Source organism: Oncorhynchus nerka, linkage group LG24 (genome assembly GCF_034236695.1).
Source record: "Oncorhynchus nerka isolate Pitt River linkage group LG24, Oner_Uvic_2.0, whole genome shotgun sequence".
Taxonomy (NCBI): domain Eukaryota; kingdom Metazoa; phylum Chordata; class Actinopteri; order Salmoniformes; family Salmonidae; genus Oncorhynchus; species Oncorhynchus nerka.
Genome location: NC_088419.1, coordinates 73001352 through 73026144, shown reverse-complemented (window position 1 = coordinate 73026144; position 24793 = coordinate 73001352). Strand labels below are relative to the sequence as shown.

General features: G+C 41.3%; 2 protein-coding genes and 1 pseudogene across 3 annotated transcripts; all 3 read right to left on the bottom strand.

Moving 5' to 3' along the window:
• Window positions 1-2396: 2396 nt before the first annotated feature.
• Window positions 2397-5567, bottom strand: LOC115108562 (regulator of G-protein signaling 21-like). The gene is made up of 5 exons (XM_029633056.2): window positions 4233-5567; window positions 4035-4124; window positions 3790-3851; window positions 3372-3538; window positions 2397-3245 (listed from the first exon to the last, which is right to left on the bottom strand). Exons 1-5 carry the CDS (start codon window positions 4319-4321, stop codon window positions 3051-3053), a joined length of 603 nt encoding a protein of 200 aa, XP_029488916.1. The 5' UTR covers window positions 4322-5567; the 3' UTR covers window positions 2397-3050.
• Window positions 5568-12103: 6536 nt separating this feature from the next.
• LOC115108561 (regulator of G-protein signaling 21-like) lies at window positions 12104-14989 on the bottom strand. 2 transcript variants are annotated; one of them, XM_029633055.2, is made up of 5 exons: window positions 14711-14989; window positions 14307-14363; window positions 13796-13857; window positions 13470-13636; window positions 12104-13281 (listed from the first exon to the last, which is right to left on the bottom strand). In XM_029633055.2, the coding sequence occupies exons 1-5, from the start codon at window positions 14794-14796 to the stop codon at window positions 13093-13095; spliced, it is 561 nt and encodes a 186-aa protein (XP_029488915.1). In that variant the 5' UTR covers window positions 14797-14989; the 3' UTR covers window positions 12104-13092. The 2 variants fall into 2 exon arrangements, with proteins under 2 accessions (XP_029488915.1, XP_029488913.1); XM_029633053.2 differs by having other exon boundaries at window positions 13796-13860; window positions 14711-14987.
• A 2841-nt stretch (window positions 14990-17830) lies between these two features.
• Window positions 17831-21266, bottom strand: LOC115107427 (regulator of G-protein signaling 21-like; annotated as a pseudogene).
• Window positions 21267-24793: the final 3527 nt, after the last annotated feature.

Below are 24793 nucleotides of genomic sequence, written 5' to 3'. Positions count from 1 at the left end.
CTACACTCCTAACCCTGCCCTTTTAAATTAAGACCAAAAAGCTATTTTTCTTGTTTATATTATAGCCAATTAAATTTTGCAGCTGGTTAATCTAAGACAATCACTCAGACATGACAAATGTCAACCTGTGTCTAATCACTAAGAGCCGCCTACGATGTCACAAATATACAGGCAACTGTATTGCACCTATCAATAATTGACTGTACACAAGCAACAGTGTCACATCCAACTGCCTTTTGATAAGTGTCACTCAGTCTAAAATAAGCACACCAAATCAGGTTAAAATTCTTTAGATCAGGACATTAGTCATGTTTCACCTTAGAGACCATTACTGAACCTCTTATTTGGCGCAGTGAGTTTTGACCATGTGACGTTAGGTTGACACAATGACGCAGAATTCTGACCCAGAGTTGGCTAGTTGTAGTCCGCCATGTCCACAACACTGGCAGACTATAGCTAACTGCATCAAACAGTCATTTCCTCCTTTTACCTTCTGCAGATTGTGCCTTGCATAGGGCCATGACTTGCAGACAGCCAAACGCTGTCCTTCCCTTGTTTTTCACTGATAGCCATGTTGTGTGACCAAATTTGTATTTCATTTTCTAATACTCGTAACTTGGTTTTTGTATGCCTGATCTGTAGCCTACAGCATTAAAGTACACTAAAGTTCTGCCAATGAACATGCATTTATATATGATTTGAAGCGTGCTCTGCAATAGATACGATTAGAACATTTATTTGTTTCCTTTTAGTTGGGTGCTGTAGATCCTGTTCTCAAGTTGCCAACCTGTAAGAAACTTGGGAGTCCTTTTCAAGCATGAAACCTCTTCAATCTTATGGCTCCATGTGGACTAATAATTAAGAAATGATGTGCCTGATGCTTTTACTCATGCCTTTCTGGGTTTGAATTTACTGTACTTAGGCTGACGTTTACAACTTACCCTCTTCTATGTGTATCCTTTCTGTGTATACAAGAACCTAAGCACTCCTTGCAGCAGAATCTGCTATTTGCAGGCCTGCCCAGTTCCACTGTAGGAGCATATAAAACAAGTTTTTGCAATCCACCCGAAAGAATAGAAGGAACACTTACTTCCTGAAATTTAGGCCACGTGCATGTGTCATGAATAGATAGTGTATGTTTGGAATACATACCAACTGAGCTTTAATCTGTTATTTTAAAGTGTTAAGTGCTATGTCACTGACATCTCTGCACAGTTAGAGAATACATTGTACTACTCTGTTGTCCTGATATGGGTGAGTCCATATATAGCTTAAGCACAAACTCAGAGGGAGAAAGACATGCAAGGATATGTTTTCTGATTCTCGTGGTGGTGTATTAGTATCCACCACGATAGTTCTTGCACAGTTTTGACTGGATGTTTAGTGGGGGGGGGGGAAACTGCCCTTTTGCAAAACTATTAGCCCGTTGCTAAGAAACATATTCAGTTGTTTCTAGTCTGTTTGGACTAATGTGTTAGATGGATGTCTTATTATGCCTTCATGTTAGGAGTGTATGGAGTTATTTTTGAGCTGTTTGGGCTGAGATGTGTTTGGAGAGAAATTGTCCTATATTAGGCCTGTGAAATATCAACACAAGCCATGGGTCCTAGTACTACAGGCCAGCTGTCAGAGAGGAGAGGTGTCTGGCTGTCTGTTCAGTGTCAGCTTTTACTATGAGCTCATGCACATCCTTACTAACAGCGCTTTGTCATGTCAGGAAAGTGACACAAAGTCTGCACATCCTCAGCGGTACGGAGATACAGTACCTTACGTCAGTCATGATGTTCTCGTTTGCATGTGGACCACAGAACAATTCTTACTGGAACCTCCCTATCCCTCCCTATTCTTACTGGAACCTCCCTATCCCGCTGCGGGAACACACTGTTCCAATGGAAGCAGAATTACACGTTCTGCAGACATTATTTCACTGGTGGAGTAGATGGATTTCGTGCAGGAGTTGTGAGAAAGAGAATTGATCTGATGCAGGTATTTATGTCTTTGATGTTTGAGTTTGTTGAGTAAATATTAGGCCTGGAAGGGAGAAGACTGGGGAGACCTCATATGTAGTCTCTTTACACCAAAACATTCCATTCCTCAGCTGCCTCAAGGTAGGCCTACTGCTGGGAAGTTGTAAGGTATAACGTGCTTCTACACCTGCATTGCTTGCTGTTTGGGGTTTTAGGCTGGGTTTCTGTACATCACTTTGATATATCAGCTGATGTAAGAAGGGCTTTATAAATATATTTGATTTGTATAGTTTATCATGTCATGGACAGTCATTCGCTGGCATATTGAAATTATGGTTTGTTATTTCAGTTGGATCTGTGGTCTTTTTTTATCATTACTAACACTGTGTTAAAACCTTCAGGGCCCAGTAACGGGAAAATACATTGTTTCTGAATTCAACACGATTTTATTTGACATGTATTTAACAAACGATAAATACGGAAAAACAATAGTGTTGCAGTCCAGCTGCACCCACGATGAACTGAACTCATTGGAATGGTTAAAACCATTTCCGCTACAATGTTTAGTGCAAACACCTCTATGCAATGCAAAACATTCACCTCCATTCACCTCTCCAGCGAAACAGTTGCCAATGTAAACCTATATGACTGGTCCCAGAAAGTACTTGCGCACATCGTATACAATCAATTGCAAATAGTTAGTAGCCAGTTATTTACCGGTACTGGTGTTTGGTGAAACTGACTAAAGTGCATTCAAACACAACTGGATAAGCAATTCCATTTTGAGCCAATAACACAACAACTTTACATCTGATCTGCATAATCATGTGCACAAAGGTCCTGGTGTTGTTTTGGCTGACTCTGCAAAACCAAGGATGCACAGTTGAATGAACATTTTTCAAGTGTAAAGGCTAAGCCATTTACAGCTAGTTATTCACTGTACTTCCTACACTACAGTACTGTTTATAAATAGTGCGCTACAGCATTGCCAATGGCCACATGGCTCAAATGTGAAATGGTTTTACATTCCATGTAACTTCATGTAATACTTGACTACATAGTCAATCCTTGCGAGTAGTAATCTTAAAACTTGAGATATTTCCCCTCTCCCCTGGCGACGGCACACAGTTCCTCGTAGAGCTCAGAGTGGATGAAGCGAGGGTACGAGTTGTTCTCCATCAGGTTAAACACCTTCTTCTGGGCCGACAGGAAACACGTCAGGCTGGGCAGACGCAGGCTCTGGCTGATAGCATCCTTCGTCTGGTAGTCCAGGTTGATCTGCAGCCAAACATAGAGACAAGAACCACACTAAGTCTTTGTACAATCAGAATGATCACATAATGGCATTAGATAAATGTGATTTGGGAAAAAACAACAAATAACAGTAGTGAAAGGTAATCTCACCTCTTTAGGAGCATCACACTGGATGAACTCTTCATAGATGGTTCTAGCCCTCGACGACAGTTTCCCTAGAGACGTCATGGTCCTGAACTCCTCACAGGCCGTCCAGAACTCTATGTTCTCATCACAGAACTCTGACTTCAGGAATATCTGAAATGCTGCCTTTCCATCTGCAGGACAGAAGGAGGAAGGAATGAGGGAGAGAGAACAGAACAAAGCAAGCAGTGGAAGAAGCATTCAAGCTAAGTTGAGGTCAAGGGTCAAATATCAACCTATCAGAGTTACAGTTTAGTTACAACTGTACTTCACTTCAAGTTGACTCACTTAATTCGTATAAATTGTTACCCAATGACCTTTGTGCCAGTTTCATACAATCATGCTGCTATCATATGAGCTATAACACTCAGGGGGTGGCACTTACATTTGTGACTCAGGAGTTTGTCAAGTGACTGTGCCCATTGGTTGACTTCCTCCACTGTTGGCCTGAGGAAGAAGAGAATAGTCATATTAGATCAACAAGTACAAGAAGCATACTGTAGTATTAGTAGTAGTAAATACTGCTTATAGTGATACATATTAAGTTGGATCATAATCAGAATATAGAGCCTTATCATAGTCTTTACTTTACTTCCAGAATAGTACATAATTCAAATCCCTGAGCCTCACCTGTAAGATCTTCCTGCCATGCATTTTGAAGAAGAAAAAGAAGAGTTGATCTTCAAAAGATAGCGTATCCTTGTCCTCCAGTTTCTTTTCCTGAAAAATGCAATACTTTCTGTTAGGATAATGTGACTGCTATCATTGCTGAACAATGTCATAACAACCAGCATTAATAATACAAACATTAATCATTAAATAACTTACTTGATTCCTTTTGTATCAATAGAGAAATCCGATGCCTTCATACAGTCTGTACACGCCATGTCCCTTTCTGATACAACACACTCTCTCATGATTCTGTGGTGAAACACTGAATATAGTCCTGACTATAGCAAGCAAGTTAATCTACCTCCCTCTAGAGCAGTCAGAGCACTTTATAGTTTCTCTCTGATATCGTCATTCTAGAAAGGTGGGCCTAGACTAGAGTAACAGATCTGTAACCTGATTGGCCCACTCTATGTAAACAGTTGACTAGGCCATCCGCTGATGGTAAGAGCCTGAGGGAGAAAAAGGCAGTGCTAGGGAATGTGATTGGCTGTTTAGTGTAAATGTTTACACTACTGAGAGTGCTTGTGCTTCCATTTTTAACTCAGGGTGAGACGGTGAGCCAATGACGTAGAGGCACACCAAGGCCCTCCAAAACCATATTAAAGTTTAGAGGACTGACGAGGATAGGATTGGTCAGAGGGTGAGTTTGAAACCTTGTTTTGTCAACATGAACATTTGTTTATCATGGGGCCTTGATGCCTTTTCTGAGTTGGGGTCTTTCCTATCCACTTAAACTGAAATTCTCAAAGTCTCAGGATAAAAGTTAAAGCAACATCAAAGGAAATTACTGTAATACACTTCATACAATTAAAAATGTATTTCGCTCCTAAGTGCAAGTCTCAAATCTCCCCAACCCCCACTCAATATCAGTTATAAAGACAAACTTATATTTGATTAACTAAACCAATCAGATCTAATCAAGCAGTAGGAGATGTCGTAACAAAAGAATGCATGTAGAGTATGATAATGTGGAGGACTGAACATGATGCAATATCCGCTTCACAACACAAAGTATAGGCCCTGATACTGATTGGAATGCTGTAGCCCATCAAACACGTTTTCTTACATTCCTGTTTCTTGGTTGTCCAAAATAGCAACATGGGAAGAAGGGGTTGGGAATAAATTGCTTGATATTGTACTGCCCTGTTGAGGGAGCTAGAAAGTAAGCATTTCGCTGCTCCTTTTATACCTGATGTAGACCATGTACGTGACGAATACAATTTGATTCTCCAAGTTTTTTTCCCATTTTTTCCAGTTAGAAATGAGCTAACCTGCAATTAACTTAGTAACTGCCTTCGTTAGATTGATATGAAAGAGGAGGGATATTACCGGATGCAATAATGTGCCAGGTAATGCAGTTAACTACTATCTGGAATAATTAGGAGGGTCACTGGTCAGATTTTGAGGTTAACCACTTTGTTTTCTGTACAGATGACCTAAACCCTTTCACCTCTAAACTATTTTACCTCTGCTCCCCCCCTCTCCTCTCTCTCCCTCTCTCCCTACTTATCTCTTCTTACCCCCTTTCTCTCTTTCTCTCACTTTCTCTCTCTCTCTCTCTCTCTCTCACACACACACACACACACACACACACACACACACACACACACACACACACACACACACACACACACACACACACACACACACACACACACACACACACACACACACACACACACACACACGCACACTATATCTTCCTGAATAGATGGTTGTATTCGTCCAACTGACTCAGAGTGATAAGTGAGTTATCAGCATAGTGCTCCAACCTGAATGACTGGTTCTTGCCCCACCAGCATGGTAATTTAATAGCGCACACATCACCTGGCTTCGCACTAGCTTTGCATCTTTCCACATTTTTATTTATTTTACTATGTTAATATGTATTTGAAGCTGTCAGAAGATGTCTGGGTTCATGCAAATGCATGGTGGATGTGATTTGAATATGTTTGTCCTTACCCAGAAAATACAGCATACTGCAGGTGGAGTACTGTATGTCACTGTGGCACCACCACAAAAAGTAATGGAAAATCTGTGAATTTGCATAAATACGCGAACAATGTTTTAAATGTTCCGTAAACACAAAGTGGTATATTTTACTTCAGTGTCATTTAATTACTGCTCAACGTCATAGTCAGTCGGTGGTCTTACAAGTAGGCAGAATTCCTCAAAAGAGAATACAAGTGTTTGGATCTTGCCATGTGATTGATACCAGAGGGCTAGTGATTGAAATCAGATTGCCCATTAACAGTGCATTCGGAAAGTATTCAGACCACCTGATTTTTTCCACATTTTGTTACAGCCTTATTCTATAATGTATTTTTGTAATACATGTATTTAATAATGTATTTTTAAATGTTTTATTCATCATCAATCTACACAATACCCCATAATGACAAAACAGATTTTTTGAAATGTGTACAAATTTGTAAAAAAAAAATAAAACAAGAAATGCCATATTTACATAAGTATTCACACACTTTGCTGTGAGACCCGAAATTCAGCTCAGGTGCATCCTGTTTCCATTGATCATCCTTGAGATGCTTCTACAATTTGATTGGATTCCAGCTGGGTAAATTCAATTGATTGGACATGATTTGGAAAGGCACACCCCTGTCTATATAAGGTCCCACAGTTGACAATACATGTTGAGGCACAGATCTGTGGAAGGGTACAGAAACATTTCTGCAGCCTTGAAGGTCCCCAAGAACACAGTGGCCTCCATCATTCTTAAATGGAAGAAGTTTGGAACCACCAAGAAGCTTTCAAGAGCTGGCAGCCCAGCCAAACTGAGCAATCGGGGGAGAGGGAGGGAGGTCAGGGAGGTGACCAAGAACCCGATGGTCACTCTGACAGAGCTCCAGAGTTCCTCTGTGGAGATGGGAGAACCTTCCAGGACAACCATCTCTGCAGCACTCCACCAGTCAGGCCTTTATTGTAGAGTGGCCAGACGGAAGCCACTCCTCAGTAAAAGGCACATGACAGCCCGCTTAGAGTTTGCCAAAAGGCACCTAAAGGAATCTCAGACCATGAGAAACAAATTTCTCTGGTCGAATGAAACCAAGATTGATCTCTTTGGCCTGAATGCCAAATGTCACGTTTGGAGAAAACCTGGCATCATCCCTACGGTGAATCATGGTGGTGGCAGCATCATGCTGTGGGGATGTCTTTCAGTGGCAGGGACTGGGACACTAGTCAGGTAAAGATGGAGCAAAGCAAAGCACAGAGAGGTCCTTGATGGAGCAAAGCATAGAGAGGTCCTTGATGAAAACCTACTCCAGAGCGCTCACAACCTCAGACTGGGGCGAAGATTCACCTTCCAACAGGACAACGACCTTAAGCACACAGACAAGACAGTGCAGGAGTGGCTTCAGGACAAGTCTCTGAATGTCATTGAGTGGCCGAGACAGACCCCGGACTTGAACCCGATCGAACATCTCTGGAGAGACCTGAAAATAGCTTTGCAGCGACGCTCCCCATCCAACCTGACAGAGCTTGAGACGATCTGCAGAGAATAATGGGAGAAACTCCCCAAATACAGGTGTGCCAAGCTTGAAGCGTCATATCCAAGAAGACTCGAGGCGGTAATCACTGCCAAAGGTAAATGTGACATTTCAGTTTTTTTATTTGCTCAAATGTATTGTGTGTAGATTGATGAGGGGAAAACACAATTTAATCAATTTTAGAATAAGGCTGCAATGTCTTTTTTTTTTTAAAGGTCAAGGGGTCTGAATACTTTCCGAATGCACTGTAGTTCTCTAAGATGTGGTCTTGTGGGAGTCACGGGCGGAGACACTGTGTTGCTGTTGAGGGATTTAAAGTGGGGAGGAAAGGGAACTGCTCTTAAGGCATGATAAAAGCTTGTTAAGTTTGATCCGTAATTTGAGAGTTGCCATCGACGAAAGCCACATATGCTGGCAATCACACTGTTAGGAGGAAATCATAAAATACAAAAGTGTCCTCTGCAGGATAGAAAGGGCATGGGAAGAAATTACACAACCACATGACAGAATATATACAGACCCTTTACTCAGTACTTTCTTGAAAAACCTTTGGCAATGATTACCGCCTCGAGTCTTCTTGGATATGATAATTGACATAATTTGAGTCAATTGGGGGTGTACCTGTGGATGTATTTCAAGGCCTACCTTCAAACTCAGTGCCTCTTTGTTTGATATCATGGGAAAATCAAAAGAAATCAGCCAAGACCTCAGAAAAAAATGGAAGACTTCCACAGGTCTGGTTCATCCTTGGGAGCAATTTCCAAATGCCTGAAGGTACCACGTTCATCTGTACAAACAATAGTATGCAAGTATAAACACCATGGGACCACATAGCCATCATAAGTCGCTCTGGATAAGAGCGTCTGCTAAATGACTTAAATGTAAATGTAAATGTAATACCACTCAGGAAGGAGACGCATTTTGTCTCCTAGAGATGAACGTACTTTGGTGCGAAAAGTGCAAATCAATCCCAGAAAAACAGCAAAGGACCTTGTGAAGATGCTGGAGGAAACATGTACACAAGTATCTATATTCACAGTAAAAAAAAGTCCTATATTCACATAACCTGAAAGGCCGCTCAGCAAGGAAGAAGCCACTGCTCCAAAACTGCCATAAAAAAGCCAAACTTCCGTTTGCAACTGCACATGGGGACAAAGATAATGTGTAATTCTTGTAGAAATGTCCTCTGGTCTGATGAAACAAAAATAGAACTGTTTGGCCATAATGACAATCATTATGTTTAGAGGGAAAAGGGGAGGCTTGCAAGCCAATGAACACCATCCCAAACATGAAGCACAGGGGTGGCAGCATCATGTTGTGGGGGTGCTTTGCTGCAGGAGGGACTGGTGCACTTCACACAATAGATGGCATCATGAGGATGGACAATTATGTGGACATATTGAAGCAACATCTCAAGACATCAGTCAGGAAGTTAAAGCTTGGTCGCAATTGGGTCTTCCAAATGGTCAATGACCCCAAGCATACTTCCAAAGTTGTGACAAAATGGCTTAAGGACAGCAAAGTCAATATATTGGAGTGGCCATCACAAAGCCCTGACCTCAATCCTATGGAAAATGTGTGGGCAGAACTGAAAAAGCATGTGTGAGCAAGGAGACCTACAAACCTGACTCAGTTCCACCAGCTCTGTCAGGAGTAATGGGCCAAAATTCACCCAACTTATTGTGGGAAGCTTGTGGAAGGCTACCAGAAACATTTGACCCAAGTTAAACAACTTAAAGGCAATGCTACCAAATACTAATTGAGTGTATGTAAACTTCTGACTCATTTGGAATGTGATGAAAGAAATAAAAGCTAAAATCAGTTATTCTCTCCACTATTATTTTGACATTTCACATTCTTAAAATAAAGTGGTGATCCTAACTGACCTAAGACATGGAATTTCTACTCTGATTAAATGTCAGGAATTGTGAAAAACTTTAAATGTCTTTGGCTAAGGTGTATGTCAACTTCTGACTTTAACTGTAGTTATATAGATAGGCTTAGACCATCTTGATGCACAGAATTTAAACCACAACCATCTTATCCAGCAGTGTGGTGTGTGGGTTGGGGTTAGGGTTAGGGTTCAAGTTGGGGTTGGGGTTGATGTTGATGTTAGGTTAGGGTTAAGGGCAGTTAACCACATGATATCCGGACATGTGTTCATTATAGTACCTGGAAAGGGAGAGTGCCTGACTCACAATCACAACCTCTAAAATCAATAACTGTGTCATTTTATCCATATTTACCTTTTTCAATGCTGAAAAAATTCAACACCTGCAATGTGTTGCAGATTTTGCCTTTATTCAATATTGATTCTGTGTTGGCAACATGGGAGCCTAATCCTATGTAAATAATATTCTGCCCAGCCAGCCCATGCATACTGTACTCACCCAATCAGATGAAAAGTTAAGTCACTTCTCAGACAATAGCCACATTAAGAAAGTCCATTCTTGTTGATATGCTTGGCGAGGGATCTTTGTTTTCCTTGGAATAACTCTCACATGTACATAATCCTTCCTCATACTGTATGAGTCACGTATTCAGCTGCCACAGCATCCATTCATCCATCCATCTTTGACAAACTTTGAGCAGAGGCCATGCATGTGGTTGCAGCAAGCTACAAAAAAAGAACTTAGTATTAACACTTTGGTATTTTTGTTCTAGATCATTATTAGCACAGTACATCTGCGTCTCTGTGTGTCAAATCAAATCAAATCAAAGTGTATTTGTCACGTGCGCCGAATACAACACTGTTTCCCACCAGTGAAGTATATTTTGTCTCCAACTACGATTTCTAAGCATAGTCAGGAAGCACTATTAGAGCTATTTTGTTTCTGAGGCCAAATAAAATCAAATGTGCTTCAAATGTATTAATTTGGTTGAAGGTATTTGAAGCAACTATGTATAACTTGGCATACATTACAGTGGTGTACAATGGTCACATAAAACACTACACTTTTCTAGCCATGCTAAATAACATGTTAGGCCCATTGCCATGATGAAACACCTTTACATGCAGTGTCATGTTGTCATAGTTATTAACAGAAGGATCACAGTCTCTTATCAGATATCCATTTACTGTAAAAACACATTACTTCTCATAATCACCATGGTCTTGTGATGAGAAACTGAAACTCAGCAGCTCTTCCTGTTTCTGTTGTTCATGATGCAGAAAAAACACTTTTGAAACAAGACAATAACTATTTCAGACAAAAACAAAAGCATGTAGAATAGAATAGACACATTTAGCATAAGTATAACACAGGAAGGCACAATTTATAATACAATATTTACACATGTATCAGGTAACGGGGGATATGGGGGCAAGTTTTTCAATTGTGCATCATTAGTCATAGTAAATAAGAGTCTGGTAGCAGCAGATGTATGTGCAGCATGAAAGTGTATAGACTCACCGGCCAGTTTATGAGGTACACCGCCCCATTCACGAAAATGAATCGCTTCTACAGACTGTGAGTCACGTGGCTTGCTATAAAAAGTAGGTAGACAGGCATCGAGGCATTCAGTTACTCTTTGATTTAACGTTAGAATGGGCAAAGTGAGGGACCTAAGTGACTTTGAGTGTGGTATGATTGTCAGTGCCAGGTGCGTTGGATCCAGTATCTCAGAAATGGCTGCCCTCTTGGGCTTTTCTCGCATGACAGTGTCTAGGGTTTACCGAGAATGGTCCGACAATCAAAAAACATGCAGTCAGTGGCATTCCTGTGAGCGACAACAGCTCGTTGATGAGAGAGGTCAAAGGAGAATGGCAAGAATCATGTATTCTAAAAGGCGGGCCACAAAAAGACAAATATTGGCACAGTACAACAGTGGTGTGCAGAACAGCATCTTGGAATGCGCAACTCGTCGATCCGTGTAACGGATGGGCTGTTGCCGCAGACGACTACAGCGGGTTCCACTCGGGATGAGATGGAACGGACTGTTCACAGCATGAATGTACCGTTGTCCAATCTGCAGAAATTGCGTGATGCCATCGCGTCAGCATGGACCAACATTCTTGTCGAACATTTTCCCGACAACTTGTGGAATGCCCCAAACAATTCAGGCTGTTCTGGAGGCAAAGGGGGGTCCGACCCGGTACTAGATGGGTGTACCTAATAAACTGCGAAATTTTATTTTTGCACATTGAGATGATTTCACGTGCATTGGAGACCATCAAGTGTGCTCAAACTCATGATTTACTATATGGTAATAGCCCTCTCACTACTTTCTGGGAAGGTGGTGTGTCAAGGGATAAGATTTAACATTAGCATGTGACATTGATTTGTCTGTACTATTGCCACACATTTATAAATGTATACCACGCTTCATGGAATAGTGATATTATACTTGTGTTTTGCTGGTAAAACATTGTTGTGATAAATCATGGACTGTCTGAGACATTTACTATGTAATGAGCTGTAAAGATTAAAGCAATCACTATATGTAATGTTGGTTTTTAATTTAGTTGTTGAGAGTGAACCCAAAGAGATTTTTGCTAATTAGTGATTGACAACAAGTACCTTGTCTGCAAATAATTTAATGTCATCCTACATAATCATAACTTTTTTAACAAGCATTGCAAAAGTCAGCATCCAAGCAGTGACTGTGTGTTATAAATAGTACAACATGCAAATCTGAATTAATAAACATTCTAGCTCAGTAAGCAATCAGAAACATTCTGTATCAAATAAGTAGGAGTTAAGTTCAATATACAAAGTTGGACATAGACTATTCTTCTCTCTACAATTGCACAACTTAACCTATACTTCTCAATAGGTCATTCTTAAAAGATAGACAGTGAAAGAAGTCTTTAACTGCCTTACAAGTGTAAATATCAAAATGCCTTTCACAAAACTTGATTGATTTTAGAGACTAAACATTCATAGTGTAAAGGAGAGTATATTCTGTTTGGCCGGTATCCGCTGAATACATGCTCCTTCCTTCATTACATTCCTCCTGACCACGTAGGTTAGTACTGCTAGTGAAAGTCCACCCTGCATCTCATGTCTTATCACAGTATCATAGGCTTCCTGTTACGCGCACACAGACACACACACACACGCGCGCACACACGGACACACTCTTCTCTGTCTTTATCAAGACAGGAAGCACCTCCGGTTGAGTGGGGACTGCATGGTTCTCTGACGTTGTGTTTCAGTTCAATCGTCATTCACTATGTGATTCATTCACTGTCAAAGACGATCTGATCACTTATGATACGACACGTCACTCCCAGAGTCACTGATAGGACAGCAGTATCCAGGTCAAACACGCATCACCGTAGAGTTCCCCATATCCTCTCTGCTTTTTCTTCTGTCTTTGCTTCTTTATTTTTCTCTTGGCTAATCCTGCTTGCAGAGTGTTTCAGGGTGTGGTCCTGCATTGTGGGAACCATGTTTTGTAGGGCATGGCCTGCCAGTCTCTCTGTGCTTGGTCAGCCTTCCATCCTGTAGAAGCCCAAACATTCCAGTTACTGTTTTCATGTTCTCCTGTCATCTTCTCCTCTCCTATCATCCCTTGACGGCGTCAGCGGCGAGGGACTCCAGGAGGGATCTGTAAATGTCTGAGCGCAGGAAGCGAGGGTACGAATCTCTCTCCATCAGCCCATAGACAATCTTCTGGGCATCGTCGAAGCATTGGAGGTTAGGAGTCTTCACAGCGCTCTTGATCTGCTCCCTTGTGTAGTAGTCAATGTTAATCTGGAACAAGATTAATTTAGATTTACAAAGTACAGAAGCATTTCATATAGCATGTCTGGAGACATTTGAGGGTGGTTTAATAACTGGATGGTGTTGATGAAATAGATTGAAACATTAATGAGGTTACAGAGGGTTATTTGTATCTCTAACATGATGTAGCCATGTACTGTAATACATAACAGTCTTACCTCTTTAGGAGCCTCAGCCTTTATGAACTGCTCATAGATTTTCTTTGCCTTCGATGACATTTTGAACGACGACTTGATTTTCTTGTACTCCTCACACGTCAGCCAGAACTCAATGTTCTCATCGCTGAATTCAGACTTCAGAAAGGTTCTGAAGGTGGCCAGTCCATCTGTGGGGAAGAATAAAAACAAACCAAGGCATGAAACACTGATACAGCCCCAAGCCTGCACACATGGAGTTTTTGTTCCACATTTTTAGATAAAAAAAAAAAATCTGATTTAGCTACTTATCTCTAACTATTTTGATCGTCTCGTGAAGTAAAACTTACATTTAGACTCAAGGAGTCTCTCCAGTGACTGAGACCATTGTTGGGTATCTTCTAAACTTAGCCTGCTGGGAAGAAAATGTGTGTTTGATGACTCAACTAGAGTCAAATCTGGGTAAAAATAATCTGGTATTTGACGTGAGGACAAAAGGGCACATAGAATCAACATAATTAAGAAATTATTATAGCCACACAGTTATCAAGTTCTTTCACGTATCAAACACTTGGGCCTTTGTGTGTGTGTGTGTGTGTGCGTGCATGCGTGCGTGCGTGCGTGCGTGTGTGCGTGCATACGTACGTACGTACGTGTGTACGCGTATGCATGCTTGTGTGTGCTTGTGTGTGCCTGTGCTGTGCCAAAGTTAACATAAGTCCTGAAGTTTCATTTGAATCCGCACACACTACCATAGATGGACGCTAGAACACACATGGCATTTGAACAATAAAATACATGCAAAATGATAACAATTAGCATCAATGCAGTGACAGTGTAAGGAAGAGTAAGAATCCTTACCTCTCAGATGTGGAGTGTGAGAACATGCATTGCAGTCGGCAAATAAAGTTCTTTCCCCTTTGGAGAGAAAAAGAGAACTGTCATGATCGTCTCATAAAACAAGACTTATTCCATTGCTGTATAAGGACATCTCAGTATGTAGTATCTAGGTAGGAGGTATTTACAGGTTTAGTATAACATATGCAGTGTTTATATACAATATGTGGCCTATAGTATGTAGTATTAAGCTAATACGTATGTAAAAGCATTTTAAAATAAACTATACAAAGTATTTTGTATTTAGAAAGTATATTACACATCCATAGTATTACTAGACTACATTGAATATAAAACTTATTACTTATACAAAAGCTCCACAATACATTTTCCAAATTCCCCAGCTGTTGACTGCATAAAAAACTCACAGGTTCTTGTTCCTCCCCCTGTCGTCCTGCTCCATATTGAAGTCCTGCGTTTGTGTCAGTGTCTCTGTGATGATTAGGCTGGGCATGTTTTAACTCCACACTCTCTGTCTCCTGGTGCTGCTCATGCTGCGATGGATCACTCTCTGTATGGAGGGGTCTCCCCCCACTTCAGGCCTTATATGCAGGGCGCCCCGTTGCTTAGGGGCTGGATGGTGAAACACTGAAACATCAGACCCAGCCCAGCAAACCGTAGCGAGAGAGGAAGCCTCCACGCTCTCTTTCTCTCTTCCTGTGACATGCGCTCTCTCTTTTTGCGACACACTCTCTCTCCCCCTCTCTCTGTGACATGCTCTCTCTCTCCCTCTGTTTTTAGGGAGGGTCTAATGTCCCCTTGTTAAAAGCATGCTCTGTATGTCCACAGTCTTTTTTTATCTTCGCTGCTCAGATGCAAATGACAGATACAGTGAGAGTGATAGGCAAATCATGACCTTCACTTACTGCGTTTTGGTACCCTGTTGAAACATCATTGGGATGTTTAAGTTATATCCAAAAGCATCATATGTACCACACGTTGTGTTTCTTTCTCTGAAGGTTGATGGTTTACAGGTAAAACCCCTGTGAATGGATTATCAAAGGCAAACTTGCTCTATTGACAAATATTAACAGCAGTTTAGGTCTGATCAATATAGAGCGATTACAGTAGGCAACATCAGATTTTTCACTCTCTTCTAACTAGCCTTTGCATACAGTAGCCAAAGTCATATAAACCTCACTTGCCAAATGATCTTTACCAGTAGGCAGCCATGTCCAATGTCTGTCATTCTGCACAGTAACTGACTTGGCCCACCTCAACTTGCCCAAAGATGGCCACAAGCAGTCAAGCACAACCAAGGGACATCAAAACATGTCCAACTATATTTAATGTGCCTTGTGCCCCCTCGTCCACACCACCACAACTACCTTTATATAATACAGTAAAGCTCAACTGACCAGAGGTTTTAAATGAACACACTGAAATCGCCTGTGTGATTAACACCATACAAACAGTATCCATTCTAGAGGTTCCTGAGTGATGGTATTGAGTAACTCAGACAGTGTCTGAAATGCACTGCACATTACCCACTTCCCTTCGGCTGTTATGACAACCACTAGGGACTGAGCAAAACCGTGTCAGACTGTGTGTGAGGGACAAGGTGGAGCGATGTCGCCTACGTGCTGTGGTGATACAGGAGAGGTGAGCTCTTGGTCATCTAGAAAGAACATCGCCTTACACCAGCTGCCCTCAGCCCCTCCAACAAAACAAAAAGAATATATATTATACCATGCTCTAGGCTTACTGAGCAAATGAATAGTAAGATAAGGCACTATTGTCTGGTCTTCCCTCTATCCAATAGAATAACAACTCTCACATAATACAATCCCATTGAAGTCTGCTTTTATTCATAACCTTGTATGTGTAATAAAATGTAGTTTATCTCAGAATCATCATGCAATGCTCAATTGAAGATCCTGCTGAGCTAGCCTCCAGGCATTTGTGTCTTTCAGCGGTTTGGACATCTAGAAGTGTGCATAGTTGCTAAAAGTCGCCATAGAAATAAACAGTTGTTCCTTGGTGAAGAGATTACGTCCCTAACAAGGGGACAAATTCAGGGTGATTTGCCACGCATCACGGCATATGACTGAATCCACTGGTGGGTGTCCTGAGTCAAACTCACAGTTATTGTTAGAGCCATCCAGATGGCCTTTTTAAGACACAACTTTGAGGAATAGAGCCATCTACAGAGAGGGGTCAAGAGTGACAGGGCTCATTTTTTTCCAACTTCATGACACTGTTAATGGGCTAGCTCTGGCTAATTAGCTGAGACAGTTGACATGTGAGCACAACAGCCTTACAGGTATGCAGGTAGCAGGCTGTGGAAAATGTTTTTGTGTGAGTCTCCCTGCCCACCGACAATTACTCAGTGTCATAGGACAAGTCAATGATAACCTTCCTGACAACATTTACATCCTGATTTATCTAATGTACATTGAAACTGACATGATACATCCATGCTATATTAGTATTAACAGAGTTAAACAAATAACAGTTACTCATATTTCCTATTGTTGACAGATACATTTATTTTATTTATCCGTTATTTTACCAGGTCAGTTAACACATTCTCATTTGCATCAATGACCCGGGGAATAGTTACAGGGGAGAGGAGGGGGATGAATGAGACAATTGTAAACTGGGGATTATTAGGGGACCATGATGGTTTGAGAATTTACCCAGGACACCAGGGTAACATCCCTACTCTTACGAAAAGTGGGATCTTTAATGACCTCAAAGATTCAGGACACCTGTTTAACGTCCCGTCAGAAAGACAGCAACCTAGACAGGGCAGTGTCCCCAATCACTGCCCTGGGGTATTGGGATATTTTTTTTAGACCAGAGGAAAGAGTGCCTCCTACTGGCCCTCCAACACCACTTCCAGCAGCATCTGGTCTTCCATCCAGGAACTGACCAGGACCAACCTTGCTTAGCTTCAGAAGCAAGCCAGCAGTGGTATGCAGGGTGGTATGCTGCTGGCATACATACATACATATAATGTCCAATTAGCATGGAATGAAGAGACAGATTTGTTCCTTTTCCACAACAAAGGACACTTTAAATAGAAGTGCAGACTTATGTTCTGCATTTTTGCAACCATATGCAAGTTATTTCTGTAACTATTCATAACTTAAGTCCTTCCATTTAGACATTCTGTACCATCGTTCCAATCTATATCAATTCCCTAGAATTTGACTTTTGGTGCAAACGCCACTTTTGACTCGTCAGTCAGTCTACAGCAGGGGTGTCATACTCTTTCCATGGAGGGCCTAGTGTATGCAGGTGTTTAGTTTTTCCTTTCAATTAAGACCTAGGCAACCAGGTGAGGGGAGTCTTTAATAATTAGTGACCCTTATTCATCGATCAAGTACAAGGGAGGAGCGAAAAACACGCATTTCCTCAGCCCTCCGTGGAATGAGTTTGACACATGTGGTCTAGAGGTTTGAAGTTTGAATGAATGTACTGTTTAGTACTCTGAATCGTTGTCACCACTCATCACCACACACCACTCATCACCACACACCACTCATCTCTAATCCTTCTCCATACTTTATATTAATTCAATCTTCATCCACAACTCATAAGTCATTTCCTGTGGTCATTCTCCTTGTTTGACTTTGTGAATCTTGACTCCGAAACCCTTGATCCCTGACCTCTATCAGAGGGTCCTGGCTTTGCGTCTGAACCCTAGGTAGGCATCTGACCTGAGGAACCTGGGGCATGAGTCCTTCTCCATCAGTCTGTACACATTTCTCACTGCCTCATCAAAGCAGCACAGACCAGGAGACCTCATGGATGTTTTGATCTTCTCACGGATGTGGTGGTCAACGTTAATTTGTAGGGGCAAGACGCAAACAATGACAATGAAAATTTTATGAAAGGCCTGAGCTGAACGATATGGTAATCTTTCCACCCTAAGCTTGCCAATTAATTCATTCATTGCGTGAGCTTGCTCAAATCATATATTTTCCCATCTGCTTGCTATCTGTATTTTGAAAGAGTAATTGTCCCACATCAGAAAGTACAATGGTTGTCAACTGATTCTGATGAGAGGCTGTTATCTTTGCCCGTCATCTTGCTATCTCTATTACGAAATAGCCTTTTCCCACATCAGCAAAGTACATGGTATTATCTAGTCACACTTTAGGAATTATAGCTACATTTGTGGGTATGCTACTTTAGCTTGTAATATGTTAGCATTTGGATAGCTGCTACTACCAAGGTGAACGCTGAAGCATAGCCTGACTGACCTCTCACTAGGCCTGGGGATGGAGGAACTCCTGGTAGATCTCTTTTGCTTTTTCCAGGAAAGGTCGGCTGGTGAGGTGTTCTCTCTGTAGTCACGACATGCTAGCCAGAACTCAATATTCTCCTCACGGAATTCAGACTGCAGGAAGGATCTGAAGGCTGCAAAGAACCCTATGGGATTAGCATGCTAAAGTCAGAAGGTGGTCTTATGAGACTGTACTATTGAAGATAATGAATGTACTCTGGGCCAACGTAGTTAAAACAGTTGTCCTTACTTTTTGTCCTTCAACTCTATATCAAGACTTGGTTGAATTCTTCTACTGTCCTCTTGACGACACGTTTTTGCATTAGATGGGTTTTGTAAATCAATATCACTATTTGACATATTGTTGTGAAATAGTCTCTAATGTTGCTGTACTTACTTGATTTTTGTAGAAAAGGAGTCATCATTTATCTTCTGTATCAGAATACACTGAATGTCTTTTTTCTATCTTTTTTGGCTTAAAAGGATATCGATCCTGTGGAAATTGAGGAAGTAGTGTACATTAAGATCTGATCTTGATATATTACCAACAGCTTTTCTTTATTTCTGTATTGGTGTAAATATACAACACTTACTGCATTTCATTTTATTATATTATATTTGTCCTCGTGTGTTTGTATATATTGAATGCTTAAAAGGCCCCTTTCCTAGATATATACAGTACCAGTGAAAAGTTTGGGACACACCTTCTCATACAAGGGTTTTTATTTATTATTTCTATTGTCTACGTTGTAGAATAGTAGTGACGACATCAAAACTATGAAATAACACATGGAATCATGTAGTAACTGAAAAAGTGTCGAACAAATGTGAGATTCTTCAACGTAGCCACCATTTGACTTGATGACAGCTTTGCACATTCTTGGCATTCTCTCAACCATGAGGTTGAGTCACCTGGAATGCAGTCAACCATGAGTCATCTGGAAGGCATTAGAATTAACAGGTGTACCCTGTTAAAAGTTCATTTGTGGGATTTCTTTCCTTCCTAATGTGTTTGAGCCAATCAGTTGTGTTGTGACAAGATAGGGGTGGTATACAGAAGATAGCCCTATATGGTATAAGTTTATTCAAATAAGCAAAGAGAAACGACAGTCCATCATTACTTTAAGACAGGAAAGTCAGTCAATGCGGAAAAATTCAAGAACTGAACGTTACTTCAAGTGCAGTCGCAAAAACCATCAAGCGCTATGATGAAACTGGCTTTCATGAGGACTGCCACAGGAAAGGAAGACGCAGAGTTACCTCTGCTGCAGAGGATAAGTTCATTAGATTTAACTGCACCTCAGATTGCTACTCAAATAAATACGCCACAGAGTTCAAGTAACAGACACATCACAACATCAACTGTTCAGAGGAGACTGCGTGAATCAGGCCTTCATGGTCAATTTGCTGCAAAGAAAACACTACTAAAGGACACCAATAAGAAGAAGAGACTTGCTTGGACCAAGAAACACGAGCAATGGACTTTAGACCGGTAGAAATCTGTCCTTCGGTCTGATGATTCCAAATATGAGATTTTTGGTTCCAACCGCCATGTCTGTGTGAGATGCAGAGTAGCTGAACGGATGATCTCCCGTGTGTGGTTCCCACCATGAAGCATGGAGGAGGAGGTGTGATGGTGGGGGGGTGCTTTGCTGGTGACACTGTCTGTGACTTATTTAGAACTCAAGGCACACTTAACCTGTATGGCTAACACAGCATTCTGCAGTGATACTCCATCCCATCTGGTTTGCACTTGGTGGGACTATAATTTGTTTTTCAACAGGACAATGACCCAAACCACACCTCCAGGCTGTGTAAGGATTATTTGACCAAGAAGTAGAGTGATGGAGTGCTGCATCAGATGACCTGGCCTCCACAATCACCCAACCTCAACCCAATTGAGATGATTTGGGATGAGTTGGATCGCAAAGTGAAGGAATAGCAGCCAACAAGTACTCCGTTTTTGTGGGAACTCCTTCAAGACTGTTGGGAAAGCATTCCTCATGAAGCTGGTTGAGAGAATGCCAAGAGTGTGCAAAGCTGTCATCAAGGCAAAAGGTGGCTACTTTGAATAATCTAAAATATATAATATATTTTGATTTGTTTATGAACACTTTTTTGGTTACTACATGATTCCATAGGTGTTATTTTTTTTACCCTTTTTTCGTGGGATCCGATTGGTAGTTACAGTCTTGTCTCATCGCTATATCTTCCTTATGGACTCGGGAGAGGCAGAGAGCCGTGCATCGTCCAAAACACAACCCAACTAAGTCACAATGCTTCTTGACACAATGCCCACTTAACCCGAATGCCAGCCATCTGTTGGAGGAAATACCATACACCTGGCAACCGTGCCAGCATGCACTGCGCCCGGCCTGCCACAGGAGTCACTAGTGCACGATAGGACAAGGAGATCCCTGCCGGCCAAACCTTCCCTTAACCCAGACGATGCTGGGCCAATTGTGCACCACCCCAGTTGCGGCCAGCTGTGACAGAGCCTGGACTCGAACCAAGAATCTCTAGTGGCACAGCTAACACTGCAGTGCCTTAAACCACTGTACCACTCGCGGGGCCTGTGTCCAAACTTTTGACTGGTACTGTACATTAGCTTACCTTCTCGTCTGTGTCATAATTTGCAGCAGATCCTTAAATTATTTGATCCGTATCTTTGAAAATAATAGTTTTGGCATCTTCACGTAAATGACAGTGTTTCCTCCTAGGAGATAGCTGTACACTGTATGGGCATCTCAGGAGTCTCAGGAGAGGTTTGTTCTGGTGACATTGGGGACTCGCTGGTGCAAGCTGCCCCTAGAAACTCTACCTCAGGTATAAACACACAGCTTACCATAACTCCCCTAGGGCATCTACATTCCTGTACAATTCTAATTCCACATTTCTTCCACATTTTTTCCATTCATCAATATAATGGACCTTTTGAGAGATATTTCCTACAGTGTTTGTGTATTATAGTATAAATACTACATATATTACTAAATCACACTCTATGAAGACACATCTTCCATGATTCAACACTAATAATTCCCTCTGAAGACATTGCATGCCAGTGAATGGAAATGACCATATATTAAAACAGGAAGATGTTAAGGAGCATTGTCTGTCTGCCCACCTTAATATGATCGTCAGGGTTTACTCACATCTATACTCCTCCACATACAACTTCCTGAGAACATCTGTCATTTACTGTGAATGGTAACTTTGGTAACATAAGAGGGGGAATAATATGTAATGGAAAAAGGGGCCATGGCCATTGGCAATCTGACTGGGTAACCATCATACTGTCCTATCAAGGTGTGTCTGTAAAACTGGGAGTGGTCCGATATTCTCATCTATTGCAACAAGGCTTGTGACTCAGATTATGTTGATCTTCTTATTGCTGCTTTATTTTGTCTTAGGTTACCCTAGCCATAGATAAGAATAGAAAGACTCACTGAAATTGTAGGCATATGGAATTTCATAACATGCAAATCATTTTTTTGAAGCTTCCCCCTGAGGTCCCACCTAGAGTGTTGTGGTGTGTTTGTGGACTCCTGTGGAGAGATCGGCTGGTCACATCTACCTATAGTTAGTGTGAGTATTTTGAACTTTCCTAGCTACAAACCCTGGTACTAAGGTGGTGTGTGATGTGGAGGGGTAAAAGCAGAAGAACAGCCCACCTACTGAGAATCTCCTCATGTGTATCTCATTTGACATGCTTGACTAATGGCTGGGTCCCAAATGTGCTCACAATGAACACAGATAAACCCTGACATCAGAGGATGAAAATTCATGTTGTTTCTGCTAGTGGAAATGGAAAAACTAAAATCCAGGTAGAAATAATGAATATACTCACATAGATGTGACCTTTTGTGGTGATTTGATTTGTGTTTCTTGTGTTATGTGTTTTGCACCAATAATGTGGTTATATGTGGATTTATAATTCCATACATATTTTAGGGATTCATTGTGAACTAACTAAGTTTTCCATTAGATACATACATGCAGATACTATGAAAAACTAAATAGAGGCGTGTCTTGGTGAATCATATTTGGACAAGGATGAACAGATGAGTCATGCCCTAGGTACAGTATGTACTGTAGCGTACGTGTATGCCTGTGTGTGTGTGCACATGTGCGTGTGCAGCATTCTCTCACTCTACTTCCACTCACATAAACACCCACGACCAGCCCCATATCATATCACTATCCGTGTGTTGACATTGTATCAGTAACAGAGTAAAGGTGTGAGAGAAAACACAACAATGGTATCTTATGGGGAAAACACTTTGGTAACACAATGTTCCCATGGAAGTCCTGCCTGTCACCCTCAGTGAAGATTAAATTATGAATCTGAGATGTATGACTGGTTCTTAACTTGTTAGAGAAGTGCTCCCGCTGTGGGGATCAAATCAGCAGAAATGCTCAAGAGCGCCACCATAGAGGTTGATAAACCTCAAACTTTCATTAAAATTGACATACAATATACTGAATTAAAGCTACACTCGTTGTGAATCTATCGACCAAGTCAGATTTGTAAAATGCTTTTCGGGGAACGCATGAGAAGCTATTATCTGATAGCATGTAACACCACAAAAGACCCACAGGGGACGTAAACAAAATAATTAGCATATTCGGCGCTACACAAACCGCACAATAAAATAGAAAACTATTTAATAAAACTAATAGAATTCATTACCTTTGACCATCTTCTTTGTTGGCACTCCTAGATGTCCCATAATCACTATTGGGTCTTTTTTTTTATTAAATCGGTCCATATATAGCCTAGATATCGTTATATGTAGACTGTGTGATCAACGGAAAAAAACAGCGTTTCATAACGTAACGTAATTTTTTTAAATTCAAAAAGTCGACGATAAACTTTCACAAAACACTTCGAAATACTTTTGTAATGCAACTGTGTGTTTTGTTTCGTTTATTTTGAAGTTTGTGTAGCAGGATGGAAAAGATCACTATGGGTGATCCAGACACTCATCCAATGTTTATTGATGTGATTACCTAGAACAGAAGTCATTGTGTTTTCCTGTTTGTTTTTCCATAATTTTTCTATTTCCAATCTTTTCATCCATTCCATTCAGGTGTATCTAATTTAACTGAGTTTCAGGGTGGTAAAGAGGGACACCAACACATGCAACATGTGTGAGCAGGACACTGTGAGCAAGACAAAGGAGCTGATCATGGACTACAGGAAAAGGCGGGCCGAACAGGCCCCCATTACATCGACGGGGCTGTAGTGGAGCGGGTCGAGAGTTTCAAGTTCCTTGGTGTCCACATCACCAACGAACTATCATGGTCCAAACACACCAAGACAGTGGTGAAGAGGGACCAACAACATATTTTTCCCCCTCAGGAGACTGAAAAGATTTGGCATGGGTCCCCAGATCCTCAAAAGGTTCTACAGCTGTACCATCGAGAGTATCCTGACCGGTTGCATCACCGCATGGTATGGCAACTGCTCGGCCTCCAACCGCAAGGCACTACAGAGGGTAGTGCGTACGGCCCAGTACATCACTGGGGCCACATTTCCTGCCATCCAGGACCTCTATTCTAGGCGGTGTTAGAAGAAAGACCAAACATTTTTCAAAGACTCCGATCACCCAAGTCATAGACTGTTCTCTCTGCTACCGCACAGCAAGCGGTACTGGAGCGCCAAGTCTAGGACCAAAAGGCTCCTTAACAGCTTCTACCCCAAAGTCGTAAGACTGCTGAACAATTGATCAAATGCCGCACCCCCCTTTTGTTTTTACACTGCTTCTTCTCGCTGTTCATTATATACATTATGCATTAATCACTTCACTTTACCCTTACCTGCAAATTACCTCCACTAACCGGTACCCCCGCACATTGACTCGGTACCGATACCCCCTGTATATAACCTCGTTATTGTTATTTTATTATGTTACTTTTAATTAGATTTTACTTTTGTTCATTTGGTAAATATTTTTTTTACTCTTTCTTGAACTGCATGTTGGTCAGGGCTTCTAAAAACCCATTTCACGTTAAGGTCTACACTTGTTGCATTCGGCGTGTGACAAATAAAGTTTGATTTGATTTGAACATGTAGGCTACAAATAATCAAATGTCTGTATACACGGCCCTCCAGGAGAGAACACTGTATTGTCATTTCTGTGTATTTCATCACAGGGTGTGTAACTACCAGTCAGCCATGATGTTGCATCATAGGATGCGGACGTTGGGACAT